Raw genomic sequence first — 17,739 nt, forward strand, 5'->3', positions numbered from 1 at the left:
ACTTGGCAGCAGCAGAGCACTTCTTATCTGCAGGTTTGCCTGAAGTTCTTTATAAGGATAAGAAAAGTAAGTGTAGGCAGAGGCAGGATCACTGGTTTTGTCCCAGTTCTACATGAAGTACAAACTTTGCCTCTTCGTCGGTGCTGTGATACATGACAGGACATGAAACATTTACTTCTGACTATTTTCATCATCCACAAATAAAACTAGAAAAGGCAATCAGGTGGGCTCTCTCAGCTGCTTGCTCTCCTTGAACCTTCTCCTGCCATGGTGTTTCATGACAAGGATGAACTCATGGGCTCAGCCTCCTTTCTGTGTGCTCAGGTTCACAGCTAGTGTTTGGGGACTCAAGTCTTTCCTGAATAGTGGCACAAGATACTGCTGTTCCTTGTGTAAGAGGAGCAGTGCACCATGTAGGTCTTCATAATGTGATTGACTGTCTCTTCCTCCTTGTGCGTTGAGCTCCAATGAAATAAGTAATGGTGATGTTTAGGGTGTCATCATTAGACATCTGAATTTAACACTTCAGCAGAAATGACTGGGAAACTCATCCCTCACAAGGCCAATGTTGCAAATTCTCTTTATGTTCAAACTGTCATCCTAGTCCTGGCTGTCTGCAGCCATGGGAGAAAGAGAAAGAAGAAGGAGTGTAATGAGGACATTAGACCTTTGCTGGCACCCTCAGGTGGTACAGGTACCGTATCATCACAGGCCACACAGCAGCTGTGTAGCCTGCCTGCTCACATACTACCCTGCAAGGCATTCCTTTGAAAAATAGCAAGTAGAGCCCTCTTTCTCTAAAAAATAAATACACCAAAGGTGTAAAGTTAAGACTTCATATGCCAGAACAGCTACCTAGGGTGTTTTGTATCTCTGCATAAACTTACCAGATCAAATCCTAATAGCAGATACACACACAGAATGCATAAAGTTATGGTAAGTGTAGTTAACCTCTACTATGTATTTTAGAACCAAAAATAATTTATGTTTCTGTGTAAATAATATTGCCCTTTCTGTACCATGGGTGTTTTTGAACCCAATGATGTCCGCATAATGATGAAGGACAGTAATTTATTTTCAAGAAATACATGTTACTGATTGACGGTAATTAAAAGGGATAAAATGAAATAATAACAAATATTTTAAGGAATATTGGTCTCATCCTACAAGGCCTCACACGATCCATCAGTATGCAACAGCATAATACATTGGCTTCACTTAGATTGCTGGCATGAGTGAGTGTTTGCAGTAGAACCTGAAAATCTTGTTTTGCTGTGTGTGGCGGTGTAGACAGTTTTCTTCTACAAAATTGCATCTTCAGAGAAGAAGAAGTATCTTTAGCACCTCATATTTTTGTGGCTGCTTTTTGAAGTAACAAATAATGCAAAATCACCTAATCAAAAATGAAATGTGTGGTGAGGGGGAGATAATTTCCTGCCACTCTACCTTCTGAAAGCAAACAATGAACTGTAACTTATGGTCCATAATTCATGTTTCTTCGCTTTTTGCTATATTCTAATTTAAATGTGGTTTTTGAAAATGATAATTTTATGGGCCTCTTTGAAGTGATTTATGTGTTTTGTGCATTATTTGAAAACATAAATTTTGCTGATTATCTTCAGTTTGCCTGTCCACCCACCAGTCTCATACTCGTTTAATTTAGACAATGCTGAGCACTACATGTGGAATTGATACTTTCCATGAAAGCAAAAGTTATTCCTGTGCTTATTTTATTGAAGAACCTAACATAAGAATTTTTCATCAAAGATTAGTTTAAGTACTCCTACGTGTTATTGTATGTTTGTAGAAAGTGTATGGCTCTAAATTATCTCTGAATTAAAACTGCTTCATGAGTTAATTCAAGTATTGTGTAGATACTACATTATCTACAGAAGAAGAGAAGAGCATATTTCTCTCTGCCCATAGCCTTTTACTGCATAGGACCTTTTAATAATCAAAGCAATTAAGACAGTCCTTTCTGAAGGGAGGAGTTTTAAATTTTATTATACATTTCCATTTTAATCATATTTCTCTAAACCATATTAATATCCATGTGGTTTTCTGATACTTTCCATTTTTTGCCCTTGTGTGCCTAACACTAAATGCTTAGTGTTGAGGCTGGCTTCAGAGGAACTAATTCTTATAGTGAAGGGGTGTTAGCAGTTTCAGGATATGAGCATTTTGCTGGAGACAGGATATTGTCATTTTTATTATGGCATTACTTCAATAGGAGGCTTTACAGTGGTAAAACTGATTTTTAGGTTTTGTCTCCGTGGGAAAGTTAGTATAGAATAAGCCATAATATAAAATTATTATATAGTGACTCAGTGCATGCCAGTGCTTTGCAAAGCTGCTCAAGCTAGATGTGAATCAGACCCTGGAGGCAGTGTAGCTGGATGAGTGCAGCGCCGTGCCTAAGCTAATTAGTCTTACTGAGAAGCAGGATATGTTATGGAAGAGAGTTATGTTAACATGGCCATATTTCTTGGCTATCCAAAACAGATAAATCAGAAGTGGTATTCTGTGGGTACAGGTACACTTGCACTACATTAGTGTATTCATGTTGTAATTCTGTGTGGTCCTTTGTAGGTAATTCACATAAGGAATTAGTGCACAGTAACTAAAGTGTTAATTCACACTTTGCATGCTCTGCAATGCCCACAGACCCAAGTACAGAATCAGAACACAAACAGAATTTGATGTTGCTATATCAGAAACTATTCTATAAGGATATATTGTTCAATTACTGACCAAGAATTGAGTACAGATCTGTAAGAAAGGGTTTGAAAAAAAATCAAATATCTATAGTATTTAAGAAGTAGAAAGCATGTCCAAATGAACTCCCCAAAAAACAATTCTGAGATCACTTAGTCTGTATTTCCTGGAGTGATAAGAAATTCCATGTACCTACAAAAAGGTGCGATGAAGAAGCCTGATTTTCTAGAAGTGGTCAGCTGTAATGGTTTAAAAATCAGCCCTCCTGGTGTTTCAACTTGAACCCTGAAATCACCACTTAGTTTGATAAAGAAGGATTTGTTAAGCTGTGAGGAATAAAATGTCATCAAAGTCACTAGAATTAGTCATGTATGTATGAGAAAAATCTAAAAACCCAACTAATTCTGTACATTTACCAATTTAAAATAGTGACACTCAAGTACAAAGACTGTGTTCAGAGGGGAACATAATACAGTGAGCTGATATGCTAATGCAGGCTGTGCCCTGTCAAGAAAGGTGATTTCAGAACAAAACAACATATTATCCCATAAGCAAGTCACTATAATATTGAAAGGTCAACTCACTTTATTTGCATATGTACAAATATGTGACACGTGTGTGTCTTCCTCCATTTCCATGAGTTGAATTCTTTACCAGATTTGTCGTTAAATGCTTTTAGAAAGGACTGGATGAAAAGTACACATATTCTATGTGCTTTGCACTCCCCAAACTCTTACTGCAGGTGATGTGGCTGGGTATCATGAAATACATAGCCTAAAAGTGCTGTATTAGGATTAAGATCCAAATGTTGAAATTCTTTGCACACCTCCCTCAAGTTTTTTTGAATATATTTTCTGCGTTTTCTGGATACACTTTACTACAATTGGAAACTCCCATCTGTGTTTTCAAGATTAAAGTTAGTGAACTACACCTCTGGAAATAATGACCCCTTATCTTTATACAGGTTTAGCATTCGGCCATGAGATTCATAGTGTAAGGTGTCAATAACATGCTTGTGATTTGGATTTAGAAGGAAAAATATCTAAGTACTCTGCACAGGGTGCAGGCGTCTTTAAAGCCTGATTTTTTTTTCTGGTCCTACTCATTTTCTAACTCTGTCACTGACTGAACAGTTTGTTCATGCTTCTTCAGTTTCTCTTTCAGAATATTCCCTCTGAATTTACTGGCCTGAGTTTGATTTGTAGGTCACTTGTGAACCATCACTAATTGTAGGTCTAATGTTAGGAATCCCAGTAGCAATTAACAACCCCTTAAAGGAATGGGTCACTGTAGCACATAGGTCAGCAGCACTAGTTTTCTTTATTTAGCCAAGATACCTTCTTTACTGCCAGCATTTACAAAAGTCAGACCAAATCACTGTAGCCACACTGGGAAGCAAATATCTAACTAATGGCATTTTTGCAGGCTTCAGTCAAGCTTGTTTTAATACTTCCTTTAAAAGTTACTGCTGCCAACTACCTTGAATTCAGAAAAAAACCTTCTTAATGAAGAAATCTACTGAGAGTTTTATCTTGGGCTTCTACCACTTATTCTTTGAAATATATGCTGAATCTGCTACACTCAAATTTGAGATACTCGTTGTATCAATATGGACCCATGGTATCGAGCCTTTAGATATGCAAATTGTGTTTCTGTAATGAACAAAACCTTAGAGACTGTGCTGTTGTGGTTCCACAGAGCCTTTATTGCTCCTCATCATTATGCTAAATTAATACAAATTTCCTGTGTGTCCAGAATTCAAAGTCAATCAAGTGGCTTAATCTCTGAGGGTAGGAGATAAAAATGCTATTATTACAGTTTGGAATAAGGTAAGGGATTACCTTTAAAAGTATCCAGGCTATATGCTAGGACAGCAACTCTTAAACACAGTCCAGTTACAAACCACATCTTAACTGTGTGTGAACTTACAGATTGCCCCCTGCCCTAGTTTTGGTTGCACAGACTAACTCCCTACATCTGTATGGTGCATTTTTGGCAACGTCAGTAGCTGGCTTTGTAGAGAAGCAGTATTAGAAAGTTATTTGTGATTTGTTACTCTTCTCTAATGCACAGAATGTTTTGACTGTTTTTGAAAGTTAATCACAGTGTTTACTCTTTATGTTTGTTTCATCTTTTTCCTCATATGCTTTGCTTTTCTTAGCTAGAGTCCACAAGATGAACCAGTGCCAAGTGTCCAGTGAGTTTTCTGAGGCATATTAGCACACGATTTGCAGCTCTTGGGATGCACAATCTGCAGTTTAAATCTTGTGCATTAGCAGGTCCAGATGTAATTTGGAGTACATCTCTAAAATTGATGATACTGTCATTATATTTACTATTCATACTTTAAAGTTGCCAAAGCTATTTGATCAATTAGATTTACTAAATCATCATGTTAATTCTTCTTCAAATAAGCTGTCATCTTATTGTGCAGAAGTATAATGAGTGGCTCCATTGTTGATACTATGTTCATGAGGATTTTTTTAATATCTTTTGTTTCTGAGAAATTTTGAAGATTTCTCATACCTCCAAAATTAGTTGTGTTTTTACTTTGGAAGGCAGGGAAGGACAAATAGTCACTTGAAGTTCTTTCTAATCCTGTTTTCTCTAGCTTCACTAAATAAATCACATTAACAGGCTGAGTCCCAGCCATGACATAATGCTGAGGGGACAAGCTTTCATCATGGAAAGTCTCAGGGTACACAATGGTTGTGTAGGTATTCCAGTGTTTCTACTTCAAGACTAATACCTCAGACATACTTGCAGAGATAGGAAGATGGGTCATAACCAGAAAATTGAAGAATGTCTGGCTTTTTTTGTACTCCTCTTTGGATGGAATTTCTACTTCTGCCTTCCAGAAGCTCAGGCTGATGTAGTGCAGTGCTACAGAAAGACAAGTGTACTACAACTGTCCTGCCATAAGTAGTTAAAGTTGACCTTGAAATGATCTTTTCATTGAAGATTGTGATATGCATTTTGTGAAGAGTTACCTCAACCTCAGGTTCAAGTACCTCTTGGGGATTTGGTCTGCATGAATTTATTTTAAGTGTATTTATTTCCTGATCATTTGAATGTTAGCAACAAAAAAAAACCAAAAAACAAAAAACAAAACCAAACAAACAAACCAAAAATACCAAAACATCACCACTATAAGAATGAGCATTTCCAGTCGAATCCAAGTCTGTTTAGCCTAATTTCCTCTCTCTGATAGTAACCAAGAGCAAAAGCCTAAGGTATAGTACAAGTAGGACAAAAAGTAGGGCAAGCAGAGGTATTTGCCCAAAACACCATTGAGCCTAGTAAGGTTTGTGGCTCAGGGATATCCCGATCTGGAAGTGATCTCTTTGTATTTAATTGCTCTCAGTAGGTTTTTGCCTGCAAAATTCTTCATTCACTTGTATTGACTATACAACACATCTCAAACAGCAAGAGAGATACACCTCATGTGATTGATAGTGTAAAATAGCTATTTCTTATCACCTGGTAGCTATTGAGTAAGCAGGTCTTCCAAAATCAGGAAATATGCTATGATATGTGGTAATTCCAGCATACCTGAAATGTCCTGGTTTTCGTCAGTAACCTTCTGAAAAGATCATAAGAATTAACCAAAAAGCAGCTTCCACAGCCACTTTTGGTCAAGTTTAAGGAAGGGAAGAAAAATAATGATCAGTTAAGTTTTCTGCTTTGTCCAGAAGTAGTTTCTGCCATTCAGGATGGTTTGGCATGTTGGGTTTTTTCCTGAAGTTAAAGTTGTAACTGTGTAAACCTCTTGGGCTTTTACTGTTTAGTTGACTAGTCGTCAAACCTCTGGAACCCAGTATTAGATGTTATTACATGCAGAGAGGATCAAGGGTTGTGTATATTTGGTGTGTATAGGAAAACATGTCTTCAGGACTGTACTTGTAGAAGCATGCTATTTGATGATAGGTTTGAATCTTACCCATGTTAGTCACTGACACTTTAGTTCTTTGGAATGCTTTGTTTAATCTCTGCCTTTTCCCTCTACAGTTAAATCACTCACAATAGAAACTGAAAGAACTGACAAATACTGAAGGATCAAAATTGTGTTGGAAGGGGAAAAAAACCAACAAAACCCAAAGTTCTAACTATTTATGGATCATATTTCCCAACAAAGTGTATCTAAAAGCCATTGTCTCAGAGTTCAGAGACAACTAAATGATTGATTTCACATAAAATATTTGTTCTAATTACAGTATCATCTGGGTCTTCGGCAACAAACAGATGCAAAAACATACCATCTTGAAAAACTTATGATTTGCTTACTGTGCTTTATAATCTAAAGCATATGGTTTTGCATAGAACTGCAGTATCCAAAATGAAGCTGTAAGTAATGAGGCAGTGGGTGGAAGAAAATGCATTGCTTCTGTTACGAGTTCTTTCAGTATGTGTATTCAAATGGTTCTGTTTAGGGTTATAAACAAAAGGCTATGCTCACAGTTTTAGCAGTGTGTTACAGATTCTGGGATGCACATGACATCAAAGAGGCTACACTAATTTCCCTAGCAGTCAATGGCTCTTGGCACTATGAGCACACTCCATCTGAATAAACAGAATTCTAGTTCACCACATTTGTGTGGGGGATCTGAGGTGATCATGAAACTTGGTTTTGCTTTATTTTAAATCTTTTTGTTATAGGACTTTTTACCCCTCCAGATTCTCTGTTTTCAGTGAATCTGATAACTACATTTGGAGTTATAGACTTAGAATAAAAAAGAACTTGACAACAAAAATAATTAATTTTAATTTATTATTCTTACCTACTGAATCCAAGTAAGAGTTGAATAGACTGGAGTTGCAGGATTTGCTAAGGATTAATAACTCTAAGCATTAATATACATGGTTTTTTAAGTTGTTAGCATCCTTTCCCGTAGCAACACTATGTGAAGCTCTAGTAAGATATTTTGTGAGAGCTGGCAAGGGCTGAGGCCTCAAAGGACATCTGATTTATTGTTCTTTCCATGCTTTCTTGTCGCTAGCAGCATGAAGAGCACCAGCCCTTACAAATATTCCTGGACACCCTTCTGTAGAGGAAGGGACTGAGGGAATTGGGTGGCAAAAGTGGTTTCTGTCATACTGTGTCTCATTACAGATGGATGGCCTTATTGAACATTTGCAGAGCTCTGAAGCAACTGCTAGGTGAGCATGAAATATCCTGGAGAGAATTAACAATTGTTAATAGTATTAAATATGCCAATATGCCTCGGGCTCCTGATGTTACTAGATTAATCAAATCCTCTGATGCCAGAACTTAGGTTCTACTGCTTCACCATTAATGGTCGTTTATTCCCTTTTCTTCTCTTCCTTAGTTTCTCAGTATCTCACTTGATTGTTTCATTTTTTGTCTTTTTCCTATTTGTTTCTCATTCCTGTAGTTTTCTCTTTGCCCTCTCATTAATCTCACAAGGGAAAAGAAAATATGAAACATACCTTATTACTTAAGTCACCAAGTAGTCTTGCTTTTTATCCTCTCCTGCCCTATGTTGTGGTCTCTTGGTGTAGTCTTTCCTGTACTGAGATTAAAATCTTTCAGAGACAGTGTGTTTGTTTTCTATCAGCCTCCAGCATTTTTGTAGAGCTACCATAATGTAGTTAGATTTATAGTATATAGCATAGGCCTGATAACTTCATTATTCCCAAAGGAAGCAGTACTTGTTCTGTGAAGCCTATTATACCTGTTATCCTGTCCTTATTTCTGGTGCATTTATAGTTGGTAGCATTTTAACAGGCAGTGTACAAATAGCCTGTGATGTGGGCCTGGTATCTCTTAATGTGTGCTCATACTGAAGTCACAATGACCACAGTTTAGTACAGGGATGTGCAAAATAGTTCTGTGTTGACTGGTTTGATTATAGCAGGCAGGCGGGTGCAGCAGGAGCTCAGTGGGGGCTAACTGCCTGAGTATTCACTCTGCTTCTCAGGCAAGTTTTTAATTTTACTCCCATTTCGCACTTAGCGGTATGATGCAAATTTGTGCAAATGGTGTAGAATCACAGGAATGAAAAAGAGAGGAAAATATGTTTATATGAACAGCCATGGCCAAACAGCATTATGGGCCCTTTGTAAATATCTCTTCTTTAAAATAAAGCTGAAATAATTGAAAACATAAAGCCTCATTCATTTACAGCATTTTTTACTGCATAAATGACGTTCAGTCACTCCCACTTTACAGTGATATGAGTGGGACCAGAATCACTAGCCCCTTGAGTCCTCTGCTTGAAGAGGCTTGTGTGGCACAGAAGAAAATGTAGCTGTTCCTTGATATCAACATGCTGCACATAATTATCCACTTAGCATCCACTCCAGGAGGAGGATGTATATTATCATTGTCTGTGAGATCATTTCTGCATTTGCCTAAGACTTCAAGAGAAAAAGTGAAGTTAAATTGCTGCCTTGAAAAATTATTCAAAACTGGAAAAGCTTGAAAACATCAAAATACATACAGATTATCAAAGGAGAACAAAGACAAGTTTTTCCACAAAAGTCTTCTCCCCAGGCTATAACAATGCATTACATAGGCATGATCAATATATCCAAACTTGAGAACCAAAGTCTTTTGGAATAAATTAGACTGGCAGTAAAAGAAACAAACAAAGAACAAATTAACATGATTTTAAACATTGCTTAAATTTTCATGAATGTAGACCTTGAGATGTTATGATGAGATCCCATGAGTCTGTGCTAATATTTGCTTATAATTAAGGGTTGCACTTTCATGTTTCATCTGATATTATAGACTGGAAATCAGCCACATGCTTACTATTTTTCTTGGTCATACTGATTTATCTACTTTATTTGCTTACTCTGTTAATATATATGATCCCCTAAATGGCCCCATCACCTTTCCTTTAGCAGGCTGCCCCTTTTCATACTCTAAATCTTCCCGTCTGAGTAATTAGAGAAGGACTGCCCTTCCTGTGATACTAAGTTGTATTCACCTATAACAGAAAAAGACAAGACTGACTCCTTCCAAACCTGCTGTGGGTAAATGGCCTCAGAAGGAAAATCAGAGTACTCAGCTCCACTCTTCACTATGTGTTGTAGTGGATGGATTCCCTGTGGCAAGGGAATTGGCGACACAGCCTATTTATGGCATTGACTCACTGGCAGAGATCCCTTCTGTGCATTCCTTGCTAAAAGTAAGATGTCATCTGGAGTTTAGAGCCCCCTCTGTGCTGCACCAACCTTAAAACAATCTGACTTGCATCAGTGGAATTCACAAATTCCAAAGGCAGTTTTAGCTGCCTCATCACTATTTTCTACGCAGAATGCTCCATGTAGGAAAAATTAGCAATGTTTGGCAAGGTTATCAGCATCAAGGGGTTTTTAAAGCACGGTTTTAATCATGAACAGTTTATGAAGACCCTAGTTTCATTGCAGAGAGCAAAACCTCCTGATATTCAGTTCCTCTGAAGAGTGTGCCCAGTGCCTGGTCCCCGAGTTTTCACTACCAAGATAAGCAGGACAAACAGGAAATCTAAGATGAGATCTTTACTGAACATCAAGTGGAGTCATCTGCCTCATGGGAAGTCATTAGAGAACTACATTTTTCCAGGTATTGTTTTGAAAGTGTTGGTCAGGGCCCAAATCCTAGATGCAAAAGTCCTTGTGTCAGTGCTAAATGGCATTTTGAAGTCTTTCATTAAACATTATTTGGCAGTTTATGCATTTCTGAAATAGTCCTTTGCAGCTTTTGGAAAGGTTGGATTTTTAAGCAGAAAGATCATCTAATAAGATATGGCATAAGCAATGGGCTGGTCATCTCCAAGCCAACAGATGTCATAAAAAGCGTCTGTATGATGGATGTGATGGCTAAGTGAAGAAAAACATTTCCATTTCAGCCATAAGAAAGGAAAGAAAAATCACATGGAAATTCAGAGGTGAAAATATATCCCAGAAATCAAAAGATTAGTACAAAATATTCTCCAGATTGAGACTTGTGATAAAAATCACATTAGAGAAATGAAATTATATTAAGTTAGAAGTGGTGTGTGTCATCTTGAAGTTTTTAACTTTAGCTTGAGTCAAAACATACCTTTTCTAAAAGTTTCCAATCTCCACCTGAGCTTCCATCATACTGCTAAATATTTTTTTCTCCTGACTGCTGATTTTCACTATGTGCTCTGAAATTTTCTTCAACTTCCGGTCATTAGACAGTTCAGACTTTAGTTTCCAAAGGCGAAAAACTCTCCACCATTTCTACAAGGGTTTAGACTTCCTTCACATCATCTCTTAGCCTTCTTTCGAAACAAACAAAATTGAACAGTTGTCTTAAATTTCTCACCATATGGCAGGTTTTCCAGATTTTAAATTTTAAACAATCTGCGGTTTACAGCACCCATGTTAAAATAATTCTGCACTCAACGATAAAACTGTTTTCTTATTTCTATCGAGTAGTCCTCTGCTTTGCACCCAGTCTACTTCATATTCAGCTGAATATATCGGTGGTGATGATCTCAAGTCTGTCCTGGAGACACGGCTTTCCAGCTACGCAATTCCCAGTTCATAAAAATGTTTGAATTTGTATTTTGTTGAAAACACATCTTTTTAATCTGTCTGAGGTCTGCAAGGTCCTGGTGTGTTGGCTTGGGCTCCTATGTATCACAGAAATAAAAAGGATAACCAATAGTGGTAGTAAAGACTCAAACATATTCACCCATTTGACAGTTTCTCGTTCACTGTAAGCAACATCAATTTTGTGATAGCTTTAGGGAAGCATCCACATGAACCTGCTCACCTAGGTGTATCAGTCTGTCTGTGTTCAAGTGAAGAAACGAGAAGGATGCGCAGAACCTCACCTACCCTACCTTTCTGGATCAGCTGAATAGTGCAGTTGGTGGAAGGCATTTTATCTACCTTATGTTATTTCTGTAAGGAATTTACAATAGAGATATTGTAACCTAAGGAATTTCTGCACTTAGGGTTAAAAAGGAAAAGTTTTCTTCCAGGCAAAATTGGGGCAGATCTCTTAAAAATGGTCCTAAAGGACAACCTGAAGGAAGTGTGTGTGCTCACTCTCTCTTATGGTCTCTAAATTTATAGTAAACTCTGAAGCCTGAACATGCTAAAGGCACCTGGCAGAATTTGGATGCAGTGTAGGTGATGCCATGTTAATGATACTGGTGCTGCTGCTATTGCATATTAAAGTGATAAGTGACTTTTTTCTCATTGGTGGCTTAAAGTTTGTCATCAAAGCAAAATATTTTAGAACAGCATTTAAGATGCCTGTTCAGCTGCCGAGTGTTTAGCACATGTTAATACCATTTTCTCCAGATATGGTAGTTTATTGTAAATGTTACCAGATTTTGTACTGTTAGCGTAGTATGCTACTAAACACTAAGACAAATGGGCCCACTGAAAGGATACTTCCTTTGGAGAACACAAGCTGCAGACCACCCATAGAATAAACAGAAATAATTGTCAGGATAAAAAGCTAGAGCAAAATATTAATGTCTCAGAATCCTAATGAATAAATAATTGTTAGAACAAAGACTATACATATAGGTGTAACATGAAGGCCACAACAGAATTGGGAGGAAAGGGAAAAAGAGTTGTATTATCCAGGTATTTTTGTGCTGTGTTCTTGCTATTGGGAAGCTGCATAGAGCCATGTGAAATTATGAAAAACTGACAGGACATGAGCCTTTCTTTATACCAGCCTGTTGGTACAATAGAAAAATTATTTGTGGAGAGGTACAAAAACTACATTGATGTAAAAAGGAACTCATACGGCCTTGCAACTGAAAACATTGCTTGCAAAACTTGCAGACCCTGATGTCCTGAGACAGAAAGCTCTAAGCCCACTTTGAGTAACTTCCAGAGCAAGCAGAGAAAGAGTAGAATGTAGTTATGGCAGGTCTTCCATAAAACTTCCAGAGACTTCTGACAGAATAAAATTGTGCCTATATCCTACTAAATGTTAAAGAAGTAACTTTACAAAGATACAGATATTACTTGGGTACCCAGTTTCCCCAGAGGATTTTTCTGGAATAGCTTCTGCCTTGTCTGATTATATACAATGCAGGTAAGTAGCAAAGGGTTGCAATCTTTTTAGCAAAAAAATGAAGGTTTACTGAACTTGCTAGTATAAAGTATTGAAACTTTGGGTATTCAGTTAGCAAGCAGCATGAGCGTATTATTTAAAAGTTATTTTGTATTACTTCGGAAATGTAACCTTTCTTTATAAAATTGGGTTTCAATTTTGGACCCAGCTCTGCAGTCAGTTCCCTGATGGCCATTTAGCCCACCATCCCTCCCAGATGTTGTGAGGGAACATTACCATTGGCACAAAACAAGTGCTCCCTTCCCACACTGATGTTGCAGTCCCACACTGAGAGGAAACTGTATCTTTCAAATCTTAACCACTGAGAGGGAGAAAGACAGTGAAAGAGAAAATCTCCCAGAACAGTCATTTGGCTGAAAAGGCTGAAGTTCAATCACCTCCTCTACCTCTGTAATTGCAGAAGAGTACAATAGTTGCAACCCGTAAACTTGGGTGTATTATAAACCTCCTTTGTAATATTACCTGCTTCTTTAGGCCATATCTTACAAATGGATTTGTGAGATTAGAGGCCTGCATCTGCACAAGCCATATTGACTTCAGTTTTGAAGCGTTTAAAGGAACTCATGTGCTACTTGATCTTTGTGCTGATCTTTTGTATTAGAGCAAGTTTCCCATTCAGTATGGAATGCAAATGTGATAAGAAGTGTATTCTTCCTTCAGTGCCACCAAAACCTGTTTTTATTCATACTGTCATTAAATGATTTTTTAACAAGGAGATACCAGAAAAGTCAAAGGCATTGGGAGAATTATTTTAAAAGTAAATGGCCTTTCCTTACCCCCACCCTCCCCAATGTCTTTTAGTAACCTAGTGATTCTGATTTATCCTGAAAATAATTGTTCTGGTAATCTAGAGGATGTGCCACAGAAAACACCTGATCAAGTACAGCACATGATAATGCCATAGTGTCTGTTTTCCTTAATATTAAAACAACAACAACAACAAAAAAGGAATAAAAAGGCTGTTAGTTTCTTTCAGAATCCACCGCTTCTAAAATATTTCCTTCATCTTTAAACTCTGCTTTCCAGATGACTTCAAGCAACGGTTACTTTACAGCACATCACAAACTATATTAAGAAAGCATAATTCCAAACCAGTCTGGTTGCTCTGATTAAACAGAGAGCCATGTCAAGAAGGTAGCCTTTTTATATAATAAAAGTGATGATAATAGACTAAGTCTCATCAGTCAAAAGGCTTTATTACTGTCTACTGTAGAAAAACGGTTTTGCTGCTGCTGAATGATATATCCCTAGCTAGTCACAATATACCTCATTTCCTGCTTAGATAACAGAAGATACTAAGATAAAGCGTGAAAGGGATAAGGAGCTATGTGATATAGATATATGGAAGAATAACAAATGTTATAAAAGTAAAAATGAAGTTCTGCTTAAAAACTTGTGTTTGAACTAAGTTTCAAAAGAGAAAACAAAGATCCCCAAGTTTCTGTCTGCTTACTTTGGATAGGAGAGACTTGTTAATAAATCCAGGACCGAATAGGACAGAAGAAAAGACTGTTTACAGACTAAAATACGCTAAGACGTTCACAGCACCTGGCACAGCTTAAAACTAAATTGTGTTATCTTACTGAAGGTTCAGAAAACTGTCTTGAACAGAAGCTGAGAACACCTCGTCGACGATGTCAGCAGCCCAAAATGCTGAATAGCCCTGAGGACAACATGTACTATAACCAGTTAAATGTGAGTTCAAAGTGGCAATAAAGCTGTTTTACTGGCTTTGTTTCCAGTTAATAATTCTGTTATTAATACCTGTTTCAGCCCCTCCAGCCCCACCCCCACGTTCTTCTGCTCTCGTCTTGAACATGTGCTTATGCTCTTTATCTGTTGCTTTCATGTCAGGATGTCTGCCTTCACGGTGAATAATTGATGTGGTTTATCAAAGACGAGCAAGATGCATGCTTCATCAGGCTCACTTGAGCCCTTTGATCAAAAAAATTATGCTGTGACTTCTGATATTATCAGCATCTGCTTGCATTCAACACAAAATCACTTTGAATTAAAAATTAACGACTTGCTGCTTTGCTTTGACTGTGTGTTCTTGGCCCTCTCCACAGGGAACTCTAGAATATCAAGGGAGCAAGAGGAAGCCAAGAAAACTTGGGTAAATATCTATCTTCTTAGTTCTAAGCAACTGTAAACAGAAGAAGTCCTTTGTGATATTACAGAATATGCAAAACTTTCTAGAGAAGTTTCTAAAAATAAACAATTAACATATTTCTGTGCATTGACATTGGACATTTGCTGCAGAAGCAAATGTAAAACTTGCATGTACTGCGGTCTGCAGACACTAGAATTGATTCTTACAAAAGAGGCTCCCCAGCTCCCTCTGAGTACTACTGCTACAAAAAAAAAAAATAGCTTTCTTCATGTTTTTAAGTGCATTTAGCATTAACAGAAGGTACCAGATGAAGGGTGTTGAAACTAAAGTTCTCTGACCTAGAACACAGACAGACGACTTGCCAGCTTTGCAGCATCACACTGGCAACAGGCTTCAGCCCTCCTGGGGGAGCACATTTTAAGAACTGACGGAGGTGCCACTCAGCCCAAAAGGGATCTGCTCCTTCTCTGTTGAACTGAGTCACTTCTCATTGTCACATGAGCAGTTGTCCCCTAGTGATAGTGGAAATTGCTGAAAACAATTTACAAAAGCCAGGCTGGCTACTATACAATTGCCAGAGTATTCCATTGACGGATCACATCGACCAGAGGGAATTGATGCTTGATCTTGCATTGATATCATCTTGAATTGATGCTTGGTCTTGCAAATACATCTACTCCAAAAATATACAAGAACTTTCTGTATTACTTCCTCTGTTTTTAATCAATCTTCTGAATATAACTGTATGAACAGGAGGTCTTTGAGTCAAGGTTAAAGCCCAAAATTTGCATGACTGCAAGATTTGGTTTTATCTCCCTCCCCTAGTTTAAAAAAAATCTGTATTCCTGCTCAGAGAATAAAAACACTAACTTGGGACAGCAGTGTTCATCATACATCACAGGAAAATGAAAGCCTCTTGATGTCAATAGGATTTTTCTGAAAAATTGGTGATGTGGTCCTTGGCTCATATTCACAGCAAACCATCAGCTGAAACACATTACCAAAATCATACCCTACTTGTGGAACACATACAGGCAAAAAAGCCACATTGCTCAAATTAAATGCCCATTTGATGCAAATAGTTGGTCTGTCATTCTGTACACCCAAACTAAAAGACATTATTGCATTTCACTGACTCAGAACCATTCAGAGTAAAACCATAAAAAAGTAATAGCAAAGTAAAAGTATGGATAAAAGCTATATCTTTCTCATCAAGTCATCTTTTTTTCCCTTTCTTCTATTAGCACTCTTCATTTTCACATCAACAGAAAAGTTTCTATTTCTGAAGGTATTGACAGAATGATTTTTTTAATAAATGTTTTTTCTTTTCTTTCAAGCCAAATCAAAATGCTGGACAATGAGGATGAGTATTACAAATCATTGTCAGCTGTTGAATCTACCCCTGAAGATGACAGCTTCCTTAGTTCCCCATCTCCTCCTTCTTCAAGACGTGTGTCTTTTGCTCAAAGCTGAACCTTACTCTATTGACTAATACTGGTAAGAGAATTTTCATGCTTGTAATCTCTTCCAATTAACTTTGTACATGTGTGTTTATATAATATATAATAAAATACAATTTCAGCTAGTAACTTTTTCTCTAGACCTGGTTTTGCAGCTGTAATTTGTCCCATTTAGCTGAATTTCTGTAAGCAATTCCAGTAAAGGGGAGCAGCACTACCTTACCTGTATGTGTTGATGTTGCTAACACATATGATTCTTTAGCAGCAAGGTTAGTTTACACAGTTCCCACCCCTTCTTCCCTGCTCCCCCGGCTGCTGTTCCCACCCTGTGCCACCCCTTCTGTTGTGCTGGCACAAATGCTGGTAGAGCTGTGTGAAAAATAAGATCAAGGAACTTACTGAACTGGATGAAAAGAACTCTCTACTAAAAATTTTCATTTGGGGTCATAGTGAAAATATTTTGTATTTCATTAGACTGATAATAAACATCCTTTATAACTTTCTGTGCTGTGTATGGTTTTTAACACCGAAAAAATGTACAGAATAAAATCATCTAAAATAATAACTGTCTCAATTTACCTTGTAAATATTTTTCATATAAGGTATTAGTTTACCATGAGTTTATCCTGAAGAATTGCTTCAAACAGAAGAATCAAAACAGTTTGAAAGCTAATGTTTCAAACACTGCTTCATATAGTGATTGAGACCATCATTATGACTAGTTATTCTTGTAATCCATGTAAGTATTTAATTTCTTTATTAACCTCTGTTGCTGGTCTCCAGTAATTCCTACATTTCCACAGCCCTCTTGATATAGTAGGAAAAATAATGTCACCTGGAAATTTTTCTATTTGTTTTTCACTTTCTTTCCAAATCTTTAATGAAACAATATATAACTCTCTATGGAATGCTGAGGTTCTTTGCTGGTAACTGTTTCCATGACAGAAGCTGACTATTTCATCTTACTCTTTACTTTCTATTTCTGAGTCACAGTTTTGATCTGTGACAATTCTTTGCTTCTTTTCCATACAAGCTGCTGTCAAAAACGTTTTAAAATCAAACGTTCAAGCCTTACAAATTTGGCTTTTTTTTTTTCCTGAGAAACCAGGGTTTTACTCTGATCTGGGCTAAAAAAGTTCTTCCTTGTGGAGGTACAGTTCACACTTGTTCATAAGCTACAAAATTTCTTACTATCAGGGTTCACTGGCGCTGTCTTTTGACCACAGGACAAAGGAAGATGGCATGGGAAGAGACCGAAGTGCAGTCATGGTGTCCCTAAGGCAGAATATAGTTTGAAATGAGAAAAGGTAATGAACTAGATAGTTCAGCAAAAGCTTTGTCTCTCCTAATAAACACAGAAATTAAGTCAG

At 37.3% G+C, this 17,739-nt stretch overlaps 1 protein-coding gene across 1 annotated transcript in view; it reads left to right on the forward strand.

Annotated features, from left to right (window-relative positions):
- The window catches only part of MYO3B (myosin IIIB), a gene marked incomplete at both ends in the record, with an annotated part of 209,923 nt that extends 193,541 nt beyond the window's left edge, over positions 1 to 16,382 (forward strand). The window contains 3 exon segments of the mRNA XM_080622032.1: positions 14,385 to 14,491; positions 14,866 to 14,912; positions 16,247 to 16,382. Coding sequence (XP_080478158.1) covers positions 14,385 to 14,491; positions 14,866 to 14,912; positions 16,247 to 16,382 — 290 coding nt within the window.
- Between the last annotated feature and the right edge of the window lie 1,357 nt (positions 16,383 to 17,739).

The sequence above is a fragment of the Psittacula echo genome, assembly GCF_963264785.1.
Source record: "Psittacula echo genome assembly, chromosome: 6".
In the NCBI taxonomy this organism is placed as follows: domain Eukaryota; kingdom Metazoa; phylum Chordata; class Aves; order Psittaciformes; family Psittacidae; genus Psittacula; species Psittacula echo.